Genomic DNA, 19,348 nt, shown 5'->3' on the forward strand with positions numbered 1-19,348 from the left:
CTGCCTTAGTGATGTTCCTACCCGCAGGCTGCTCCTGTGCTAATCACAGCCTTGTACCTTTGGCGATTGCTGAGAGGCTTAGGCAACAAAGGTAGGTGTATAGCCAAATCCCTTATCTTCCTGTTCCTTTGAGGATCTACAGATCATCTTACTAAATGGGAGATTTAAGCCTTCAAGGTAATGTAATATTGCTGCATTTTTCCTTTTTTGCGTCACTTTAAACATTATGTACAAAACATTTGATGCTCTTCTGAGCCCTGGGAGTGTTCTGCAGTTTTCATTGCCCTGTTATTAAACAGGATCCATTTCCAGCCAGGAGATTCTGTTTCTATTGAGTGTCCTGCAGAGCTTTCTCTCCTTCATTCTCTGGAACTGAGTAACTAGCCAACCAAGTCCCTGGCAGGCAGCAACTGCCTCACAGCTGGGGAAGCCGACACCTTAGCAGCCTCCTGGCCTTGATAGTCTGATTTTAAGGTCATCTTGTTATGTATCACAGCACAGTGTGACCATTCGTCTCCTGAGTGTACCAAGAGGATTCTGCAGTCCCTTACAGTTTGCTTAGTGTTTGTTTTGAATTGTTTTATTCTGTTAACTTTAAAAAAATATATTGGTCCCGGATTCCAGAAGGAGTTACAGTAAGTAGCAATTGGGGGGAACCTCAGACCTGAATCCTGCCATGATGTTGGTGTTGGTCAATCTTTAGCCAGGGTAAGAGCAATTCAGTAGCTTCTCCAGTGTTCAAGCCAATCACCTGTGGCTATGGGATGGATTTTTAGCTCCTTTCAGGGAAGATAATCTTTCACAACTAAACCTTTTGGCTAGAAATTTGCAGGAATATGTTTTGGGAAAGGACCTGTATTACTTTACTGAATGTGGGGCAGCATATCATACTTCCCACATCACCAGCAGGGCCCTACTCTGGTGTTTAAAATAACATTCCATCCCGAGGAAAACTATGCATTGTAACTTCTCATATAAGCTGTGCAAATATGTACATGTGGTGATTTTTAAAAATAATCTAGTCATAAAACTGGTTCTCATGTAATGCTAAGCCAAATGCTCAGCACAAATTCATGAGTGTGAGGCTTTTCAGAGAGAATAACGCTGCTGCTACACACCTTCCCTGGTTCTACTGCTGAACTGCTCTGAGCTAAGCCATGGTTTGGCTCAGTGTGTTGACTGAACTAAGGTTCATGGTTTGTCTAAAACCTTTGGCTAGAAATTTGCAGGAATATGTTTTGGGAAAGGATCTGTCTGCCCGGACACTGAGGTCCAGCGCCGAGGGCCTTCTGGTGGTTCCCTCGCTGCGAGAAGCCAAGTTACAGGGAACCAGGCAGAGGGCCTTCTCGGTAGTGGCACCCGACCTGTGGAACACCCTCCCATCAGATGTCAAGGAAATAAACAACTATCTGACTTTTAGAAGACATCTGAAGGCAGCCCTGTTTAGGGAAGCTTTTAATGTTTAATAGATTATTGTACTTTAATATTCTGTTGGAAGCCGCCCAGAGTGGCTGGGGAAACCCAGCCAGATGGGCAGGGTATAAATAATAAATTATTATTATTATTATTATTATTATTATTAGACTCGATCAAGACAATCTATAAGTTGTAAACCCAAGAACAGACCTTGCTGTTGTTTGTCTGGAGTGAGACAAGCTACAATCCTGGGTTCATCACATGCTGAGCTACAATGATGGCTTAGCTCAGAGCAGTGCAGCAGCAGAAGAACAAGAAGAGAAGTAAAGTGGCTGTGATTTCCTCTCATGCCAAACCATTGATTGCCTTAGTGTTACAAGCAAGCCAACCCACTGGGAATATTAAAGCTCCACTGGAAGTCACACTCCATTTCTTTTTGGCTTCTGAGATTTTTCCAAGTCTATCACTGTGGTAGTAAGGACTAGAAACGGAATTAAAAACCAAGGTAAGATTCAGTGTGCAGGATTTTGGGTCCAGTACTTATTTGCAGTTACAGATTTATGGAATACACCCAGCCCTATTTATGACACAATGTTTGTGAAGTGGGGGGAAAATTGTCTCTCTGTCTCTCTCTCTCTCTCTCTCTGGCCAAGCATCTATTTCTTTTTACGTGAGTGCTTTTCTTCCTCTTGAGTTTTTTTAAGAAACTCCTTTTTTGAGTGTTTAGTGTCACCCTCCTCTTCAAGACAGCTTACTCTGTTAACTTGGCTTCTGCCTGATTGGACATACAAACATATCTTGCCTGTTGTGCTGCTTTGATCTCCAAGTTCTGTGGCTCTGGCTGCTTCCTGAGCACCATCTTTCTCAGCTATGGTTCCACCCAGCAAAGCATCATAAGAAAAAGATTCACTGGACTACCTGCCTGATCCCGCTCTCTTACTCCTTTCTCTTGCCCTCTCTGGATGATATTGTGGCCTGGTTTTGCCTGCTGATTTTGAAACTGAAGTCGAGCAGATAGTGGCCGTGTACCATTCTGCATCCAAACAAAAGGCTTGGGACCATTTCACGAAAGCGCAACGTAAGAACATCAGCGTATGGTGCAAGCAAGCTGAGGTTGGTACTTCCTTTTGCTTTTCGTTAGCTCCTTTTGGCCTATAGGCTTGCTTATAAAAGGATGGATTTTTCCAACCTTGCTCTGGAAGGTAAGTAGCAATGCACATTGAGCTAAGTTCATAGCAAAACACAGCATGAGGAAGTTCAGGAGAGGAAGAGAACAGCCATTGGTGAACACTATTAAGAAGAAGCTCAGAATTATAGTGGGATATGAATGAAGCTCTTTAGAAATAGTTGTACTTGCATTTTTGGGCAGCATTATGCCCATGACCTAAAGATAATAGCTCTGCTCTCTTCAGTTCTGAGGGCAGCACTGTATAGGGAAGCTTTTTAATGTTTAACATTTTGTTATGTTTTATATATTTTGAAAGCCACCCAGAGAGACTAGGGTGACCCAATCAGATGGGTGAGGTATAATACTAATAATTACTATTACTATTATACTAGGGTGGATTCAGGTGCTTTAAGACACACACAATAGTCATAGAAAAACTTAGGTAGCTAGAACCATGGCAAGGAGGTCATCATCTGTAGTCTCTAATCATCTGAATGTCAGCTGTTTGGGAACATGGAGGGGGGGTGTCTTGCTGGTGGGCCTTCAGTCTAGGTGGGCCTTCAATCTGATCTGCCAGGGCTCTTCTTAGGTTAAATGGCTGGAAAGATGTGGCAGTGCTAGCATTAGCCATGAGGCTATAACAAGACTACAAATGTCCCACGTGGGACAGACACTATGGAGACAAGAGCAGTTGCGCTGGGTTCAAGTTGCAGATGAGCTTGGGTTCATGTGAATAAGTATTCTTAGCTGTAATAGTTGAACAAAGGAGTATGGATTCTCCTTCCCTGGATGCTTTCTCTCTCCACACATTTGATGAGACCAGATGAACTACTGTCAGGTATGATTTAAAGAAGTTCTGCTATTGCAAGGATTTGACTCTTTGACCTATTCTGACTCTAAATTCTGGGCAACCATGCAGTCTGTCTGCTACTGAAGCCCATAGCAGAAACGGTGAATGCCAGGCATAATTTGAAGGAAGCCCCTAAGTGGTGGTGCATTGTAGAATTATGAAGAGGCTAAGTATTTTTATATGATTTAGAAAGGGCTGGAGATGGACAGGCTTGTTTAAGAAGATCCATAGATGCTTTAAAAATGTTTAGCATGCATTCAGTTATCAGGCATGCAGAACTGAGAACATAAGAAACATGGAAATGAAGACAGTCCAAGTTCTTCCCCAGAAACTTCTGGTGTTGGACTCAAACTCTCATCAGCACCAGCCTGCATGGCCAATGGTCAGAAATGATAGGAGTTTTCATCCAACAACAACTGGAGGGCCAGAACTTTGCCATACTGCCTTACATTAAGACATACTTGCAAATGATGTAAGGGTTCACGTGAAACCGTGGTATAGCTTAGTACTCAAACAGGCCATAACTAACATTGATATAAAAGGGCAATTCTTAAGCAAAGGTGCCTTTATGTCTGGCCATGTTCAAGAGTGTTGCCTGTGCTACTCTGTGTGCTTTCATAGTTTGCTCACGATTATTCTGGATCGCAGTGATAAATAGTTGGGGTGAGAAGCAACTGGGCATGTGTTAAACTGGTTTGAAATACAAATATACAATGAGGTTCCTTGCAGTTTGTGGCAGCTTCAGGTAAGTAATTGTGATCTGGAACATATGGCAAGTATTCTGCACGATTTTATTGGCAGTTTCGTAACTGGAGTAGAATAACGCAGGATATAAATAAATGAAATTTAGATCCTGTCCTGCTGTGCCTGCGGAGTAATTGGCACGCTTATTCCAAAACCATTTTCATTTATGTTTATTTATAAAAACGCTGCTATCCTGCCTCTCTGTCTTAACGAAGCCTAGCAAAGCATAAAAAGCAACTAAAAATGCAACAAAGAGAATTGGCCCAAACAGTAGTATTGCTTATGATCTTGCTGTCTGTCTGCCAAGTGCTCCGTGAAAGGGCCATGTTTTTGCAGAGTGGCAGGAAGCTGGCTGTGATGGGGCCAGATTGGCCTCCATCTGGAGAGCAATTCCACACCTTTGGTACTGTAAGAGAAAACACCCTGTCATGCGGAGTCCACCTACTTTTAGTGCTTGGGTAGGGACATATTAATAGAGAGTTCTTAAGGACCCATGTCTTGATGGCTTTGATTATCTGACATTAACAAACCTTTCAGCACTTTCCAGTATTGATCTGTCTTCATCCAAAAAAAAAAAAAAAAAAAAAAAAAAAAAAAGGAGATAGTGTGAGATGGAAGCCATAATATGGAGTTCTGGGAACTTGGGAAGAATGCCTACTTTTTATTTTATTAAAGATTTGCATTGTGTAACAAAAGTACATATAGTGTCTCTGTTTTCAATTCATAGGGTCCTTTTCACAGTTCAGTTTGTATATTTGTATTGTGTAACAAAAGTACATATAGTGTCTCTGTTTTCAATTCATAGGGTCCTTTTCACAGTTCAGTTACATTCGGTGTCGGGGAAAAGAAAGGGGTGAGGGGAGAAGGAAGGGGGGGTATAATGATATTTTGTTCTACTGCATAGTATTTGTGCAAGTTTTTTTGTGTAAGCGTCACATAAGTAGGTCATTCATTCATTCATTCCTTTATTTTTGTTGGTGCTTTTAATGTGGAAGGTTGCAGGTTCAATCCCTGGTATCTCCAGTTGGAAGGATTGGGTAGCAGTAATGGGAAAGACCAGGGCATTCTGGCACCTCTGCAGTGTTGCTGTTCCCTGGCACAACTTTGCTCCCCCTAAAAAAGCTCAACAAGTTCCGGCACCTCTTTTTCTGGGGAAAAAAAGCCCTGGGAAAGCCTCTTCTCTGCCTGAGATTCTGAATAGCTGATGTTAGTCAGCGTAAGCAATACTAGGCTGGGTAACATAAATCTAGCATAAAAGTCCCCAATGCCCTAGGAGCAAATCATTCCATCTCTTAAACCATCACACTTTTGTCTGGTTGTTCATTTTTGTTTAGCTGCCATGTGGCTTTTCTGTGTATTCTGGAACTGCTATGCACTTATCCCTTGCTACAATAGGACCCTCCATGTTTTGCATCTGTGGAAGGGGCTGGGAGTTGGTGGGATTTCTCTCCCTAATATCCAGGCAGTAGCGAAAGGATAAGCCTCTTAGGTTTCCCCCACCCTTTCCTTCAAAATAACCATTTTTCAGACAGACTGCACTTCTACCTTAGAACCTGACTGTTGCTAAGATCTGGTGTCCCAGAAGCTCAAGAGTTGAACTGGGGTGGCTTTGGTTTACATCATTCCCCAGCCATGTGTATAAGGAATGAAATGATCATGAGGCTTGTTTGAGTAATTAAAATTACTCAATCCTCAATTACTTGAGGATTAAAAAATGGACGAACATAAAGCATTTTGTTCTCTGAACGTTCTGTGCAAGTTACAATATTTATCACCAAGGGGGAGTTGCTTTGAATTCCATGCTAATCTTCCCCACCCCAAAATTCTGTGAATGAATTTTATCAAATTGCACAAATTAGGAACTTGATAGGTTTAAGTGTCCAAAGCTTGCCATTACCAAACACAAAGTCGCTACACTTCTCCCCCTATTCCTTTTCTCCTGGTACTTCCTGCAGGTTCTTAACTGTGAACCAGCATGCAAAGCAATCAGCAGCATTTCTTTTTTCTTTTATATATATAAAAAATGCTCTTTAAATCATAGGAAATCCGCAACATTCAGAATGATGAGCTGATGGGCATCCGACGAGAAGAGGAAATGGAAATGTCTGACGACGAGACAGAGCCATCAGATGCCAAGGAGATGGAAGAGTCAGGTATGACTGGCACTGTGTTGAAAGGAAGCCAGAGTATTCAAGTTCAGGGGTGAGCAGTATTCAAGCATGTGTGTTCTACTTACCTACCGTAGATTCCGGCGTATTAGGCGACTGGGTGTATAAGACAACCCCCCCCCCCAAATTGGCAGCTGCCAATTTGGGGGGTTGACTTATACGCCCAGTCGTATACACAGCAGCTTCGCTGGGCAGCGGCAGTGGGCGGTGGGCTCTGCGCTGGGAGGAAACTGCCTGGCAAAGCTGCTCAGCGATGCTAAGCCGGCTTTGCTGGGCAGCTTCCTCCTGGCGCAGAGCCCGCTGCCCACTGCTGCTGCCCAGCGAAGCTGCCGAAGCTGCCGCCACCGCAGCAGTGGGCGGTGGGCTCTGCTCCGCGCCGAGAGGAAGCTGCCCAGTGAAGCCGGCTTAGCACCACTGGGCAGCTTCGCCGGGCAGCTTCCTCCCGGTGTGGAGCCCGCTGCCCACTGCCGCTGCCCAGTGAACCCATACCCGGCGTATAAGACGACCCCCGACTTTTTAGAGGATTTTCCAGGGTTAAAAAGTCGTTTTATACACCAGAATCTACGGTATTATTTTTAATCAGGGCCCCAGGTTTTTCAAGCTAGAGTCAGTTACGAAACAGTAGCTGATTGGAAATGGCAGAGCTAGTCGCAGTTATTTCCTGCACTGGGGATCTCATATTTCTAGATGACCTACCTGTATACATTGTTTGAGTTCCTGCAGATCTGGATTCTCACATAAAATCTGAAATGCTCTTAGTAGTTCCACAAAGAGCTGTCTGAGGCACCACTTAATACAGGGATGGGACCTGTAGAAAATGATTTTTTCCTGTGATGTACAGCCATTGCATTTGCTTACTGTCCCCTGCTGCAAAGCATGCATGGTATCATGCAAACTACAGATCAGTCTGACGCAGTCCATACTACAGCTGTGTCATGGGTGCCTACAGAGCAAATTACCAAAACAGGTGAGACCAGACGCTGATGTATAACACAAACATCTCCAATACATTTATTAAGGAATTAAGCATATATTTAGAAGGTGGTCTAGAAAATAAAAAACCAAATGGGGAACAATGAAGGTCAAACTAATTCCAAGGACAATAGGTGTGTCCACCTTCCCATTTTTTTCTCTTCCCAACCCCCAGCTTTAATATCTCAAGCAGAAGCTCTGAAGGAAGAAAATGACAGCTTAAAATGTCAGCTTGATGCCTACAGGAATGAGGTGGATCTCTTAAAGCAAGAGCAGGGCAAAGTGGACAGAGATGAAGACATAAGCAAAGACCAGAAATTAAAGATTCTCCAGCAGGCTTTGCAAGGCATGCAGCAGGTAGGACTCTTTCCTGCAAAAGGAAACCACCTCCAATGAATATTTGTAGTAACTGCCTTGTGCCAAAGAAGATCTCTCTTCCCCAACAGGGTGCCCTCCAGATGTTTTGGATTCCAGCTCCCATAATTCCTGACCACTGTCTATGATGGACGGTGCTGACATGGGTTGTAGTCCTAAACCTCTGGGGAAGGCTGTTCTACTGATGCCTTTTATTGGAGTGAAAATAAATGCCCTTGTGAAGCTTGCAACATGTCAACATGTCCAAATCTCTTTCCAAGGTTACAACATGGGAATGCTCCCTCACTAAGAAGTAGACTTGACTACAGAGCAGTACTGTTTAGGCTTTACAGTGCCAGAGCCTTCCCTGAATGCATTTCTGAGATGTGATTTTTGTTGTAGTTGTAAAACTGCTTCTGTGCGGCTGGGGAAAGAGTTAATCAGTGTGGTTCCATGTGACTGGTAGAACAATTAATGGACCTAATCACATGGACTAATGCGGGTCTTCTTCACAGAGTTGGCACCATGAAAGGGCACCTAAATTGTTTGTTCCAAGCAGCTGTTTCAGGAATATCTTTTATGTTCCTAAATGCTATGATAGTCAGAGAGACTACAAAGGCTCTCTCATCCCCAGAAAGAAAACAGCAAGTGTTTTGGACAATAAAAAAGGGGATGTCCTCTAAAAACGAACAGCTCAGGAAGCTTTAACTTTCGTATGCAAAAGTTGTACCATGAGCAATTGGCCCTATATGTAAAAGGGGTGGATGTTATATAATAAATGTTTCTCAATGCGTTGAAGATAGGTTCTGCCAGAAAAGGAGCTCTACTGGGAGAGAGGTTGGAATAAAAGAGGGGATAAGACAGTGGAAAAGTAGATAGAGCAGAGGAAGTAACACTTTATCTAAGAATAGCCCTGCTGGGTCAGACCAGGGGCCCATGTTTTCCAGCATCCTGTTCTCACAGCGGCCAACCAGGTGTCAATTTATTTAATGAATGAATGAATAAATACTAGTTTGTCTAATATTAGTTTTGGTTTTGTTTGTACTTTACTCAGTGTATGGGATTGGGTGGCTAAAAATACAATAGATGAAACTGTTCTCTTCCTCTTTCCAAGAATCTCCTGAAACTCCAAGATGAATGTGAAAGAAGAGATGCTGAACTGGAAAAAGTCAATGAAGAAAAAGCACAACTCGACAAATTGCTTGAAAGCCTAAATGAAAAGGTAAGATTTGCTCCCAGGTGCTGGTCTTGCTGGCTCTCCCTCCTAACTTGGACATAAAGCTCCCTTTGTAACTGGGAGCCAGTATTTCTCTCTTACAACCTAAACCCACCTCACAGGGTAGTTGTGAAGATAAAAAGAATGGAATAGGGAGAACCATGTATGTTGCCCACTATCCTTGGAGGAAGGGTGGGATAAAAATGTACATACATACATACATACATACATAATCTAGGCCTTGCCAAAATAGTCTTGAATTATGTAGTAACCTATTTACTGGCATTGCTATGAACAGAGCAAAGGTGTATGAAGTTGGGTAACTTGCATCACATCTGTTGAGACTTTAAATCTTTTACATGTCAAAAGTCTTGTAGTCTCAAGCCAGTGTTGCAATTCATATCACCTGCCTGTATGGCATTTCCCCACAGAATGAGTTTTTAAGATATTGCTGTTGTTTTTAATTATTAGACACTTCTTTGGGGACTTGCACAAAACTTGCTCATCTTAAAATAATAATATTGGGCTAGTGGCTGCACATGATTCTGTAACTCAGCCTTAGTTTGATAAGGTGATGTTTATCACTGAGAGGGAAAAGTGCTGAGTGGTTCAACTAACAACATGCTACTGGGATTATGACTTTTTGTTTCTCCAACTGAATATAGCAAGAGCTGGCTGCTGGACCAGAATGGGGGAAAGACTCCAATGATCAAGACCACGTGAGTTTTGTAAGTTTCTTTCTGAATACTTTGACATAGTGTTATTTTTATATTTCCTTGTGAATTCAAGTTCAAATATGGCTGCTTTTTTATTAACCCAGTCCTACTATGCAGGGTAGCAGGCAGTATTTTCCTTTGCTTGCCACAAATCCTAGAATGAGCCTCAACCAACCTGTTGAGGTAATATAGACAATGGTGACAATGGTGACTTTGAGGCATAAAACCATCCTTTTGCCCCTTTCTATTTCTGCACTGGAACATGCCATCCCTATGACATGTGATGCTTAATTCTAGTCATGGTGATTACACGGTTTGTAACAGTTACTGTTCTCAAACTTTATGGATTTGCACCCTTTGTCTGATTTACTAGATCTTCCATGATTATGAAAATCTTGCAACCTACTTTTAGTTAGATTTCTTTGGGCTAATTCAGTTTTAGCTGGCCCTCACCATTTTGTTCCCTGATGGATTATCCCCACTGTGTAAGGTCTATATATAGCAACACCCTAGACGTCCCAGGCCCTAAGGAAGTTAGATTAGCTTCAACCAGAGCTAGGGCCTTCTCAACATTGGCTCCGGCCTGGTGGAACGCTCTGTCTCATGAGACCAGGGCCCTGCGGGATCTGATTTCTTTCCGCAGGGCCTGTAAGACAGAGTTGTTCCGCCTGGCCTTTGGCTTAGAATCAGTTTGATTCCCTCCCCCTCTTTCTTTTTCCTTTCTCCTCCTGTGAAGAGGCTGCATCCTAATGTTTTAATGTTGTATTTTAATCTTTTTAAAATTGTATTTTAATCAACTTGTTTTTATTATTGGTTGTTGGCCGCCCTGAGCCCGGTCTTGGCTGGGGAGGGCGGGGTATAAATATAAATATAAATTTATTATTATTATTATTATTATTATTATTATTATTAGGAACTCTTGCTGTGTTAGACAGAGGTCTGCCCAATCTGTCATTTTTGTTTTCAAAGGCAGCCATCAGTTATCAGTTGCTTCTAGGGCAGGCTTCCTCATGCTCAGCCCTCCAGATGTTTTGAGACTACAGTTCCCATCATCCCTGACCACTGGTCCTGCTAGCTAGGGATCATGGGAGTTGTAGGCCAAAAACATCTGGAGGGCGAAGTTTGAGGAAGCCTGTTCTAGGGGCTTCCAAGCTAGGCAAGGAAGTGAAGCCCTTCCCCAGCACCTGGTATTCAGAGACAGATACTGCCTCTGTGCATGGAAGTTCTGTTCAGCTATGCTAGCCGCTGATAGACCTCTTCTCCATGCATTAGTCTAATCCCTTTTAAAAGCCATCTTGAGGCTAACTACCTGTAATGTAAAGGTTTTACCTTCAGTGCAAGATTTTTTCTTTCTTTCACAAACAGCCAGTGTGCCAGGGGAAGGGGAAACTGGATCAGGCCCATAGTGTGGAGGGCAAGGTGCATTCCCCTGCTGCAGTCTAGATCCCCACACCTGCTGTTTCCATTTGCAGAGAGAAGCTCGCATTTGTTGGCTGACAACAAATGTTGGCTGACTCTGATTTGCAGTTGTGTGTTTTCCTGAAGAATATTACACTAATTGTGAGCATGCAAAATAAAAATAACAATCCATTGTAAGTGAAGAAGTCAGTGTCCATTCAGGGGTGGGTGGGTGGGTGGGTGTGCATGCGTGCATTTGGGAATAATTTCTAATATGTTTCCTCCAGCTCCTTTATCCTATACCCATTCTATAATATTTTTACTGTTTGTAAAGTATGCTTACTGTGCAACATGCAGGATGCAGCTGGTGACTTAATTGACAGATTGCTAGGATACAAATCAGTGCTAGAAAGTAATTATCTGTAATTGCCTTTAGGCCAACGACTTTTCACCAGCTTGTTCAGTGTGCCAGGAGAAGGAGAGCACACTTGAGAGAGGACTCAACGGCAGCCCTATCAAATCAGAAAGGGAAGCTTTGCTAGTGGGTAAGGATCACTGGCCACGGTATTGTTGAGACCAGGATAAATTCCACCCAGAAACATAGGAGGCTACTGAGCACCGTTGAATCATTGGTCCAGCTACCTAAGTATCAACTGGCAGCACCTTTCGAGCTTTCAAGCTGGGACCTTGAACCTGGGACCTTTTGGTTGCAAAGCATGTGCTCTTTAACACCCATCTACACCTCCCTCTCCCCAAAATATGCCAGCTCTATAAGCTCAGGTGTAAAGGCTCATTATCTTTTGCAGTATGCACAACCTAAATTCATTATGCACTTCAAGCATCTTTGTTGTTGTTGTTGAGTCGTTTAGTCGTGTCCGACTCTTCGTGACCCCATGGACCAGAGCACGCCAGGCACTCCTGTCTTCCACTGCCTCCTGCAGTTTGGTCAAACTCATAGCATATAGCATGAGTTAACTATAGCATATAAGCATCTTTATTGTACAACAAATTGGCCTTTCCCCATAAAAGTAAAAACTTTTCCAATAGGTGGGACGGATGATGCAGTCCTGAAGCAAACACAAGTTTATGTGTCAGTATTTTTTTTAATCAACAGGCACACCTTCTCTTGGTTAATTCCCAAAACACACGAAGCTGTGAATAATTTTGCCAACCAAGCGGGGGGCCACTAGGGGGTGCATCAGAAGATGGCCGACAATACCATCTCTCCGACCCACACGGGGTAATTAAGAGGCTGTTATGGGAGTAGACAGCCTCCCTTGTTGCCCCAAGGAAATGGGGAACACTGCCCTTGCCTGCTGTGCCCATAAATCACCCCCTAATTCGAAAGAAGGGGATGAGGGCCCTAGGCAGAATGCCCCCATGTGGACCTCGGCTCTCCTGGACGCTGTCTCTGATCGCGCACTAGTTGCAGCAATTTGGAATAATTAATTACAAAAGAAGCAAATGCACATATTTCAAGTGAAGAAGGGGAGTGAAGTCTGCTAATTTAAGTGACCTCTGCGAAAGAAGACGGCGGGCTGGAGAAACAGGAATATTTTACAATGAAGATACACCAAAGGCGGGGTATGTTGACAACGGGGCTGAATGGGGGGGGGGAACCTTTTTTACTTTCCTTCTATGTGATTTACAAGAACCCCTCCTCATTAGAACCGTCGGTTGAACTGACCCAAGGAGGATGATTAAGGTCTGTGTGGAGATAAACTTTAACCAAAAGTATGCTTTATGGAGACCGAGAAGCAATAAGAGCTTTTGGGAAAGGCGCAGCAATTAATTCGGAGTCGCCATCTTGCCAAAGGATTTATAGCCAGGAGGAAGAACGGATTTGTTTTCAGACTGCATTCCTAGTGAATCTCCTCAGAGGTTTTGAGAAAGGAGGCAGATTGGTGAAGATTAATGACGCTAAGACTGTTTTGATGTATGGAAGTGATGTTATATGGAAAACGTCTGGATATGGCTACTGGATAAAAAAAATAATATCCACGCAGGATTACAAACTGTTCTAACCAGCTTGCGGAGACTATCAGAGGTCACAAAGAGAAAGGAAAAATATATGAAAATAACAACAAGAGATGTGGAAAAATAATAAGAAAGGACTGGATAGTACTGTGAACATCATAAGGTTAGATTTGTGGACATTAAAACAGCAGTAAGAAGCAAGAAGTTGATTGGATCCCTTCGGAACTTGAAATATGGGTACCCCCAACAAAAATTTAAAATTTGGCTGTGTAATTTGGAATTTATGTAATTTGGTTTGATTTGATGTGATTGGTCGGTTAATAAAAAAGTATTCTTAAAAAAATTTTTTGCCAACCAAGCAAAATTGGTTCTGAGAGCTCAATAACAAAGGTGCATCTGCTCAGAAGTACTACTGGATGCTTTTATCTGGGGCTTGATCCACCCACCAGAAGTGCAGCCCAGTCTGATAACCATTAATGCAGCCTGGTCTGAGTCAGGCCCACATACATAATACCTGATGTTATAACAAATAAGTTGGAGCCCGCAGTGTGAATCTCTCTGCACTAGAAGTGGAGAACCTGTGGATCCCCAGATGTTGTTGGACTGCTGCTGATGGGAGCAGGAGGCTAAAAACATATGGAGGGTGACATGCTCCTTCACTAATGACCTGCTGTTTGGGCATTCCCACGACATTTTGAAAAGCCAAAAGGCAGCTTCTGCTGTTCCCCAAAGGTACAGAAATGCTCACGGTAGAGACAAATATGTTCTCTGCAAGCATCTGAGTCCCGGATGTAACTCCATTAATTTTGTTTCTCTAGGAATAATCTCAACCTTCTTGCACGTTCACCCTTTTGGAGCGAGCATTGAATACATCTGTTCCTACCTCCAGCGCCTTGATAGCAAGGTATGTGCCTGCACCTCTTGTCTGATGAGCAAAGTAAAGTTTGTGCCACTGGGGGGACATTTGTGACACAGTTAAAAGCCTCCCTAGGCTCCGCTGGGAGGAAAGGTGGGATATATAAATTTAATAAATAAAAGCCCAAGCTGTTGCCAGCCAAGAAGTCATCCCATGGATTTTGGAGTCCCTGCAGATGATGATTATCATTTGATTTCTTGCTCACCTTTCACCTTGAGGTCCCAGGGCAGGCTGCAGCGATTTAAAAATTCAATATTAAATATTCAGTTAAAAGAAATTACAGTCAAGAGGTGGGTTCTAAAACATAAAGTATATATCTAGCGTCAAAGGGTAAAGAAGTGTTTCTTCAGCATATGACAAAAGCTACTTAAGGTGCCAGAAGCTGTTCCATGGGAAGGGAATTCCACAGCTTAGGTGCTACCACTGAGAAGGCCCTCTTTTGGGCCCTCCACCCCAGACCTCTGAGGATGTAGGAACTACCAAGTGTCCCCACCCCCCTCTGCCAGTCTTGACACCCAAGAGGATCTGTAGAGAAGGAGGCAATCTTTCAGTTATTTCGGGCCTAAGCCATTTAGGACTTCAAACACTAAATGTGAGCACCTTGAGTTTGGTCTGGAAACCTAGAACTTGTCTAAAAGAAGCCTCTATCACTAACTCCTAAGGTCTCTGGAAGACCTATTTTGAAATGAAAAACGCTTTTAAGAACATGCTCCTGGGGGAAAAAAAAGTGTTTTCGCAAGCCAGGTGGTCCAAAATTGTTACTGCATTAGAAATTAAATATACCAAAACCTTTTGGTCACTCCTTTTAATAAAAGCTACCACTGATTTCCCTAATATAAGTGATGAAGCTTGGATTACACATTTTATCACTGTTGTTTATGACTCCCAAGTTTTTAAGATGGAAAATATTAAATCTTCTTTGGCAATAACCACACAATTTCAAATTACTGTTGAGGAGATGAAAAGGATAATTCTTTCGTTTAAGCAAGGAAAATCTCCTGGTATGGACGGCATCTCAATAGACCTGTTGAGATTAAATGTGGAATGGTGGGCCATTAATCTTGTCCTGCTCTTTAACTCTGTCAATCACTCAGGCCTTGTACCTAAATTGTGCAATAACTCAATAGTGGTGCCGATTTTTTAAAAAAAGGTGATAGGAAATGCCAAGAGAATTACAGGCCTATTGGTTTGTTACCATGCATAAGTAAAGTTTATGCCAAATCTCTGCTTATTAAACTGGAAGAATGGGTGCGTAGTAAGGAACAAGCTGGTTTCAAGGCAGGACCTTCAACTCTTGACCAGTGTCTAGTGTTAAGTCATCTTGTGGACAAATATGTATTGAGAAACAAAAGAAGACTCTTTGTGGCATTTGTAGATTTAAAAAGTGCCTTTGATTTGGTCGATCGTAATAAAATGTGGATCCATACCTGCTTACATTGATTCAATGTTTATACTCCAGTAACCAAATATATGTTAAAGTTTCAAAAGATGGTAGACTTGTAGGTCCAATTCTGAATAACTGAGGAGTTAGGCAAGGCTGCATCTTGGCCCCTACCCTATTTAATCTCTTTTTATCTGACCTCCCATTATTTCTTCAAAATGTAACCACTCATATTCCTTATTTAAACAATATCCCAGGTTTTTTATTACTATATGCAGATGATGCGGTAATTATCTCACTTTCCTCTTTGAGTTTAAAAAAAATATTTAAGAGTTTCTCAAACTTTTGCCCTCTTAATAACCTCAAAATTAACTATGATAAGACAAAAATTATGCAATTTACAAAGAGGGAACCCAAAAAATTGGATAATCAATGGACATCTAATACAAGAAGTGAAGCATTTCAATTATCTGGGAATTGTATTTAAAAATAACATGAATTGGAACACACATATCTGTGCTGCAATAGCTAAGGCTAAAGTGACAGCTCACCATATTAAATCTTTTTTTTTTCTCCTGTAGGAAATAGATATATTCCAGCTGTATTGCAAGTGATTGATATGAAACTTTGTACCCCACTTTTATATGGCACCCGAGTATGGATTTCAGGTGACCTTAAGAGGTTGGATAAATTCCATGCATCTCTTCTGAGGTCATTATTAGGACTTGCAAATTCTGTAAAATATGAATCAATATGTTGTGAGTTGGGTATACTTCCTTTATCAGTAAGAGTATGGTTGAGAACCTTGAAATATTGGATCTTCCTGCATCATAGAGCCCTATCGCCTAATTTTCTCCTTTACGACCTCTTAAGTGATAATGTAATTTACAATTTATCATTGATTTGTAGGAGAAAATTGAACTTGATAGGGCTTAATTTAACTGACTTTGAAAATTCTGACCCCAAAGATATTTGGGAAATTATCAGGAAGAATCTTACAGGAAAAAGTGTTCTCTCCACTCTTGAGTTTGCAAAGCACAGCACTTGCTCTCCTCTCTATTTAAATCTCCCGTTTTGTAGAGATTTTCAAAAGGGATACATGACAAATCTGAAGAATCATGAATTGTGCAGGCTGTTTATGTTAGCCAGATTTAATATGTTTCCCTCGATGATAGTAAGAGGAAGATACTTAGCTCTCCCAGAATCAGAGCGTCTCTGCATATGTAGTAAACAGGAACCTGATACTTTGGAACAGATTTTCTTTTCTTGTGATTTTGGCATTTATGCCAGAAGACTATTATTAGAGGCCTTACGACACAATAGGCTCAATTCTATGCTACCAACAGTTCAGGACCTGCTCTCGGACAGGAATGATCAAATTACTTTAATAGTGGCTGAATTTTTGAGTGCTGTCCGTGTGGAAAGACTGGGCCATTATAAAGAGATTTAGTGGTTCTTTATTGATTGGTGATGTGGTAACGTTGTATTATTTATGCAAATTGATTTTCTCTGGAGTTAAAGATCTGACTGGGACAAACCTTGTTATGTTAAGCTTGTATTTTGCACAATTTGTATACGGTGTATGTTTGATAATGTGTGGTTTGCTATGCCTAATAAAGGATATATATATTTATTTAAAACTAACTGGCATTGATGGGGGATTGGAGGCCAGCAACATCTGGAGGGCCAAAGATTCCCAACCTCTGCATTTTAAGTGCTGTGGTCACACAATCTATTGTGCTTCAATAACAACCTCCTGATTTTATCCACATATTCTAGCCCAGGCATAGGCAAACATGGCCCTCCAGATGTTTTGAGATTGCAATTCCCATCATCCCTGACCACAGGTCCTGTTAGCTAGGGATGATGGGAGTTGTAGTCCCCAAACATCTGGAGGGCTGAGTTTGCCTATGCCTGTTCTAGCCAGTGAATTGCAAACTGAAGAGCGGGGGGAGGGGGAGGGGAGAGATTAAACCCCTGGAAAGATTGGGGGCTCTTTGATTCTCACTTATCTTTTAAACTGGGCTGTTCAGTTCATCAGTAGCAGGTGTGGTGTTTCTGGTCCCTGGAGTCAAGACCTTCCTAGAGAAACAGTGGACAGTTTGTGACCCAAGTTCATTAGCAGGATTGTGAGTCTGGCATATCTGTTCAGGATACCCTGAAATGTCATCTCACCCAAGGTGTTGAACGTTAACCCTTCATAGCGAACTGAGAGGATCGTCCATTGTTTTTTTTTGTCTTGAACTGTTTTCAGTTACACGCTGTTTTTCTTTTCTAGATTTGTGCTAGTGAAGTGGAAGCCCTCATGATGCGACTCCAGCACACTTTCAAGCAGGAGATGAGTGGTGTTGGAGCAAGCCTTGAAAAAAGGTGGAAATTCTGTGGCTTTGATGGACTGAAAACAGCCACATGAACTTGAAGCTAATAGGACTTTGGACCATGATCCCCCCCCCCCCGATTTCTATCATTGATAATAAAGAGAAAGATTGCAAGCAGAAATAGTTGCCATTTTGCAACAGAAATGGTTTGTTGGGTGAGTTTACAGCTGCCAGAGAGACCTCACATTTCTGTTAGAAACTAACCATCTAACATTTCATTTCAGTGCTGTGATTATTCTGTTTCATGACTTTTATTTGGACAGAATCAGCCATTTTGGACCTATCTGTTCTCAAACTGTTACAGAAATTGTGGAAAGACCAAAGCGGTGCTTTTTTTCAGCTGGTTCCAGTTCTGGGGTTTCTCAAGACACTTGCATTGCCTCCATTGTTGGTGTGTATGCAGAGGTGCTCCCAGTGGTGGCTATTGGGTGTGGTAGAGCAGAAGACTGGGAGGCCAAGAGTTGGTCAAGCCAGGTCCAACGACAGCTGGAGCCAACTAATTTTGTCCACATCCTCCTCCCTGCTGAGTTCTAAAAGGGCAACACTTAGACTAAGGGGAAGGAAGCTGACAGCCAGTGCCACTCTCTGGATGCAAGTTAGAAGGTAGGCAGGTGGCAGCTGCTTGAGAGCAGACTGAGCTTTGTGGGGCAGTTCTTCATTTGCCCTAATGGACCACCCTCCCCTGGGTGCTTGCATTCACTGCTTTGAGCACATTCCATGTGTTTAAACTTGGGAACGGTTGTCCTAGCAAAGGTTTGTAAGGGCCAGGCTAGATGACACATTGGTGGTCCATGATCAGACCAGCTGTCTCTTTAAATTTTATTTTAATAGCCATTGTGGAAGAAAGGAGATTGGAATGTGACTGCAGTGCTACAGTAGATGGGGGTGGTCTATTAAAAATTAATTCCATTGTGCTGCTTTCCTGATTGAAATCTTCCCTTTCTCCCCTGGAAGCTGCTATTTGTCATGGTGAGAAAATGACAGCTCCTGAGTGAGTGGAGGTTATATTGTTTGTTTATTAAATTCACATCCTACCCTTTCTCCCAAAGTTGCCCTGGGGCAGGGGCAAACATCAAGTGGCAAATGAATAAAATTTTCTTTAAAACAATTCCTGTACAGATTAAAAACAAAACAAAACTAATTAAATACAAATTAAAGATGCCAATGCAGATTTCAAAAATAGCATGGAAGAAAAGTTCAGTCTATTCCCTCTCCTGGCTCTGCGATCCCAGTTCAATTTGGACCCCTCCACAGTTGCTTTTAACAACTACTTAGAAGAAAGGGGGGTGTTTCTGATCATGGATCTCTGACTCTTCATCAAGCTGATTCTGCAACACTGAATTCTTTTGCAAAATTGCTAAGGGTTTTTAACATGAGTGATGGCTCTCCTCCATGTGTGGTATCTTTGCTACAATCTGCTGGGTGCTATTATTATTGTTGCATGCCACCTCCAATCTGCAAGTGGTGCAAGATTCCAGGGGGTTCCAGGCGCTTTACCCAGGGTTTGTGTTTGCTTTTGGAAATGAGGCACAGCGGAGACTGTGGTGTCTTTAGGCTATCGGGTTTATTTACAAAGACATATAACCTGAGCCTATGGTGGACGGGTTTACAGCATCAACACCCCCCAAAATGTCTTGCTTCTTCCATAACTACATTCTTGGATCTAAGACTGTCTAAACGTGCTCTCTATGCGT

The 19,348-nt window shown here is 42.3% G+C and overlaps 1 protein-coding gene across 6 annotated transcripts in view; it reads left to right on the plus strand.

The window, feature by feature from the left end:
- The window catches only part of ENOX2 (ecto-NOX disulfide-thiol exchanger 2), a 42,177-nt gene extending 24,402 nt beyond the window's left edge, over window positions 1-17,775 (plus strand). For 4 of the 6 annotated variants that reach the window (XM_080990148.1, XM_080990152.1, XM_080990150.1 and 1 more), the window contains exons 8-15: window positions 2,423-2,529; window positions 6,220-6,331; window positions 7,494-7,675; window positions 8,787-8,894; window positions 9,554-9,616; window positions 11,439-11,547; window positions 13,798-13,883; window positions 17,555-17,775. In XM_080990148.1, the coding sequence (XP_080846274.1) occupies window positions 2,423-2,529; window positions 6,220-6,331; window positions 7,494-7,675; window positions 8,787-8,894; window positions 9,554-9,616; window positions 11,439-11,547; window positions 13,798-13,883; window positions 17,555-17,689 (902 nt within the window). In that variant the 3' untranslated portion in view covers window positions 17,690-17,775. Of the gene's footprint in view, window positions 1-2,422; window positions 2,530-6,219; window positions 6,332-7,493; window positions 7,676-8,786; window positions 8,895-9,553; window positions 9,617-11,438; window positions 11,548-13,797; window positions 13,884-15,857; window positions 15,988-17,554 lie in introns of all 6 variants that reach the window. The other 2 variants (XR_013981511.1, XM_080990149.1) reach the window with 2 other exon arrangements.
- The last annotated feature ends 1,573 nt before the right edge of the window (window positions 17,776-19,348 follow it).

Source organism: Podarcis pityusensis (assembly GCF_964106645.2).
Source record: "Podarcis pityusensis genome assembly, chromosome: Z".
Taxonomy (NCBI): domain Eukaryota; kingdom Metazoa; phylum Chordata; class Lepidosauria; order Squamata; family Lacertidae; genus Podarcis; species Podarcis pityusensis.